Genomic DNA, 5,050 nt, shown 5'->3' with positions numbered 1-5,050 from the left:
TTGGATATTTATCAGATCCCTTCTCAGCCTTCTTTTCCCCATCTGAACAGACCCAGGTTACTACTCATAAACGAGATGCTTCCAGGCCCTTTATCATCTTTGTGGCCCTTTGATACAAAAAACAGTAGCGACATTCCCTTTTCCCACTTCTCCACATCTATTAGAATTAAACAAACTGATAAATATATTCTGCTGAAAGATGAGGGGATGAAAAAAGCACAGCATAGTTGAGCTGCTGTGCCTTTCAGCACATCTATTTTGGCAGTGGTGTAACTTGGCACAGTAACCGGGGGACATTAAACACAGAGTTGCTGTTTCATCTGCAAAGGCATGCAAAATACGTCTATACATCTGGAGACCTTTATGTCTCCTGTTCCTTAAATACATAGAGCTGTGTCTGAATTACCGCATACAACTCATTTGCATCAGAAGGAACTAAATGCATCAGAACAGATCAGACAGCAAATCAGAAAATGAAGCTGAGGTTGCCACTTTTCACAGAAGAATATTTCGTTCAATTTTCTTCATCTCTCACGGACAACAGCAATGAAACTGTGTGAAATTCTGACTTAAAAAAGAGAAGAAAAAAGAAAACAATAGCCAACCCTATCTACCTTTACATTATTTTTGTGGTTTCATTTTTTATACCATGTGAGAAGTATTTAATGCATAGTTTCCAGTTAAGGGAGGATTAATTTTAGACAGAAGAATCAGTGTCAAGCTAGAGTAATGCTAGTGGACTGACCAACTCATTTCAGCAGCAAGTGATCAGAGCACGTATTGAATTGTGCCCATGTGTCCTGGCTCCTCCCACAGACAGGGGGACAGGAAGTTGGAGAGAAGCCTCAGGAAATGGATTGGGATTCTGGTGATGGCAGTTTCAATTGGACTTGTTCAGCTTGGAGAAGAGAAGGCGATGGGGACACCTCATTGCAGCCATCCAACATTTAGAGGGAGATTGAACTTGGGAGGGAAACGAACTTTTTACAAGGGTGGGTAAGTGATAAGACAAGTGGGACTCGTTTTGAACTAAAGGAGGGGAAATTCTCATTAGATACCAAGGGGAAGTTCCTTCTGGAGGGGTTGCTGAGGTGCTGGTGCAGGATGGCCAAAGAGGCTGTGGATGACTTGTCCCTGGAGATTCTGAAAGCCAGGTTGGATGAGGACCTGGGCAGTCTGGTCTAGTTCTGTGGCAAGGAGGTTGAACATTTATGATCCTCAAGGTCCCTTCCAACCCAAGCTGTTCTATGGTTCTGTGATTAGGAGCTTGTGTCCCAGACTGGGAGATGTGAAAATGTGACCCAGTCTCTTATTCTACAGCAAGGAATCTAGACCAAAATGCTTAGAGAAAAGGATTCCATTGCTGTTAGAAGCAGTGCTATCATTGCCTGTTGTGAGCCAAAATACAAATTCCATTTGAGATTTCACCATGAAGTAAGGGAATGACTTTAAAAAAGAACAAGGCAAATGAAAGGATTTAATATCCAAACCTTTTATTTCCAGAAATATTAAATGAATGAATAGATAAGTGCATAAACAGAGGGGCATGAGAAATGAGAAGGGTAATAACTGCAATCTGCTATTTCCGAAACTACGCACCTATGAGCTACAAACTGGGAACAAAAACACTGCCTGCAAAGGGTCCTGCACTACAGGGCTGTCCCATGGCCTGCGTCTGCCTGGTGCGGGGTTGCCTGGTGCTGGTTGCAGGTGCATGTTGGGCAGTGCGGGGCTGCCCGGTGCTGGCTGCAGGTGCACGTTGGGCAGTGTGGGGCTGCACGGAGCTGCCAGTCTGGTGGCATCATCATGGCTGCTGCCCTCATGGCCATTGCAAAGCAGGAGCCAAGGAAAGTCAGGGCGGCCCAGGGAGTCTGCAGCTGTGGTGTTTCTGGGGGCTGCGGGAGCTCCTGCTGAGGACGGCCAGGTGTGAAAGAGGGGACCCTGAAGGGCAGAGTGCCTTGTGGTGGAGGACTGCAAGTGGCACCCAGCGTCTGGCTGCTGCTCGGTGGCAGGATGGAGTGGAGCAGAGCCTGGCACTGTTCCGGTGTTGGTGCTGCAGCAGGGCCTGGCAGGATTTGAGTAGCACCTCCTTGGGCTTGAAGGATGTCATTCTTAAGGCGCTTGGCTGGTGGGGGCCCCATGGGTGCTGCTGCCTGCGTGCCTTGTGGCTCTGCTGCCTGCAGGCTCATCTCTAGCCCAGCAGGCGCTCCCTGCATTGGCCGGGTATCTGGGCTGCTCCTCTGGGTGCTCTCATTCAGACTCTCCTGCAGGGCAGGGGCAGTCATGGCTCTTCTCTTGTGGGCCACTCTATGTTTGCAGTGCTCCAGCAGCCACGGGTAATCTCTTCTGAAAAAGGGGCTGGCATAAAGGAGTAACTGAAAAAGATAAAGGAGAAGAGTTAGGTGCTGTCAGCGTGGGACTGAAGGACAGTAAGATACAGGAACTAGGGCTTCTCATGGCTCAGGACAAATGTGGCTAAGAATAAGCTGATGGGTGTCTTAGTTTCAGCTGGGATGGAACTGTATTCTTCAGAGTGCTGGTATGATTATATGGTTTGGTTCAGGGAGTAAAACAATGTTGACAGCACACCAGTGTGTGTAGTTGCTGCTAAGCATTGTATAGAGCCAAGGCGATTCTCAGCAAAGGGACCTAGCAGTTCAGAGGGATCAAAATTAGGACAGCTGGCTTAAACTGGCCAAAGAGATATTCCATACCATATGACATCTAACAGAAAGAGTCTGGGAGGGGATGAGAGTTCATCTGGCTCTCTTACACTGCTCATGAGCTAAATGGGCTTGAGTCGAGAGATGGTGAGCAATCGCTTGTGCATCACTTGTGATGTACATTCATATATACATATACTGGCAAAACTATTGTCCTTTCTCAGTAAAAAAGTTTTGTCACAACCCAGGAGTTCTCCTTCTTTCTCTGCTTCTCTCCCTCATTCCACTGGGAAGGGGAAACAAGGCAAAGGAGTGTGTGGTGCTGAGCCACCTGCTGGGTTAAACCACACCAACCAGTCACTTTAATGCTACAGTTCCCGTTGAGTGGAACATGATGTTTTGTGAGTTTACTGTGAGAGCCTGTTCGTATGGGGACCAATTGATGCACTTACCTTCCTATGGGCAGCAGTCGCTTCTTCCTCAGCCAGAAACTCAGGAAGGGACGGAGATCTTTCCAGGTCCCGTGGCACTTTGGTGAAGCCGTAGCGGTTGAGCTGACAAACAAAGCTTTTCATGCTTGTACAGCCAAATGCTCTCACAGGCGCTTCCTTGGCCAGGACTTCCACCACAAACAGTTCTTCCTCGATTACGATGCAGTTTCCTCCATGGCCCCACCAAACGCTCTTCACGTGCTCACATTCAGCCAGTACCCAGAGTTTCTGTGGGAAGGTGAGTGGTGAGAAGACACTGGCTTGGCCAGTTTTTTCCTCAGAGGAACTCAGAGGTAAACCTTTGGATTCCTCTTCATTGGGAAACTTTTGTGAATCCTGTTGTTCCACTACTGATGTCCCAGCAGCACAGCCAGCTGGTGCTTGGTCCTGTGCTGCTAGGTCAGTGGAAGTGGAGCCTGAGGTCTCAGCCAGCTCCTCCAGATCAGTAGTAGAAGCTTTCATTTCATTGTGTCCTGTCTCGCACTGATCAAAGGTTGCACATGCAGCCATTTGTGCAGTGAGCCAGTATTCTCCCTGCCTGCTGGCAAGGGAAATCCACCGGCACTGCCTGGGTGTTCCAGTGGGAGATGCTCAGACATCACTGTGGTGCCCTTGTGTCATCACAGTGACACCAACGTGTGCTGCCCGAGGCCGGGCTGGCTGGAGCTGCCTGAGCTGATGTCACTGAGTAGCACTTGGTCCTGCCCTGAGCCACAGCTGTTTGAACTTGAGTTGAGAGGCAAATAAAGCTGTATTGGAATGAGACCAGTCCTCACCAAGGCTTTGCTTACCCTTCCCGGTGTGCTCCTCTGAGTAGCTTCCTGCTGGCTTCCTGGGTGTTCCCCTGCTTCTGCAGATAGGCTGGAAATCAGTTTCCTGAGCACCGGGACCTGAATAAAATAGCAATCTCTTCCCAGATTGTGGCCTCCTCTTGCCAATGCTGTGTGATTTCCATAGCAGAACTTGTGTAAGGGAGAATCTGTGTGCCCAGTGCTGGCTGCAGGTGCACGTTGGGCAGTGCGGGGCTGCACAGGGCTGCCAGTCCAGATGCATCATCATGGCTGCTGCCCTCATGGCCATTGCAAAGCCGGAGCCAAGGAAAGTAGGGTGGCCCAGGGAGCCTGCAGCTGTGGTGTTTCTGGGGGCTGTGGGAGCTCCTGCTGAGGACAGCCAGGTTTAAAATGGGGACCTCAAAGATAATCAGCAAACACATGAAATTTGCCAAAAACACATGCTGAGTTTGTGGGGGTGTCCCTGTCAGCAGACAGGAAGCTGGAGAGCATGTCCAGGAAAGATATTGGGTACTGGTAATGACAACCTGGACTGGACTTGTGCCCTGTTTTAAAACACAGGAGGGATGCAAAGCTCTTGGAGAGTGCAGAGGTGGGCATCCATGATGACCCAAGGACTGGGGCTCTTCTCCTATGAAGATAGGTGGAAGGAACTGGTTTTATTTCATTCTGGAGAAAAGAAGGTTGTGGGGACATCTCTTTTTGGTGTTCCAATATTTAACTGGAGATCTTGAAGTGGAGGGATGCAAACTTTACGCAAGAGTTGATAGACACTATCCAGCAATGTCTGGATGCAGGACTGGAGCTGATGCAAACTTTGAGGACAACGCTAACCCGGAGGAGATATTGAGCCCCTACATTTCAAAAAGACCTTGCAGAGTTCTTTGATCAACCTTGTTTAATGAGAGGTGTCCCAGTCTCCAGCAGGGGGGTTGAAGCTAGATGGTCTTATAGATCCCTTCCAACTCAAACCATTCTGTGATTATGTCATCTATGTTTTAGTACTGGTCAGTGGAATGGCTGTGCAATCACCAACCATATGATGTTTTCCAAGAGCACGTGCTGAATTATGTCCGTGGGGCAGCCCTGACTCCATGTACAGAAT

The 5,050-nt window shown here is 48.8% G+C and overlaps 1 protein-coding gene across 1 annotated transcript; it reads right to left on the bottom strand.

Moving 5' to 3' along the window:
• Positions 1-1,506: 1,506 nt before the first annotated feature.
• LOC149919712 (uncharacterized) lies at positions 1,507-4,757 on the bottom strand. The gene is made up of 2 exons (XM_090134456.1): positions 3,116-4,757; positions 1,507-2,375 (listed from the first exon to the last, which is right to left on the bottom strand). The coding sequence occupies exons 1-2, from the start codon at positions 3,662-3,664 to the stop codon at positions 1,650-1,652; spliced, it is 1,275 nt and encodes a 424-aa protein (XP_089990582.1). The 5' UTR covers positions 3,665-4,757; the 3' UTR covers positions 1,507-1,649.
• Between the last annotated feature and the right edge of the window lie 293 nt (positions 4,758-5,050).

The sequence above is a fragment of the Phasianus colchicus genome, chromosome 1, assembly GCF_987193195.1.
Source record: "Phasianus colchicus chromosome 1, bPhaCol1.hap1.1, whole genome shotgun sequence".
Taxonomy (NCBI): Eukaryota; Metazoa; Chordata; class Aves; order Galliformes; family Phasianidae; genus Phasianus; species Phasianus colchicus.
Note: the sequence above shows the minus strand (reverse complement) of the source record. Positions and strands in the feature narration are given on the sequence as shown.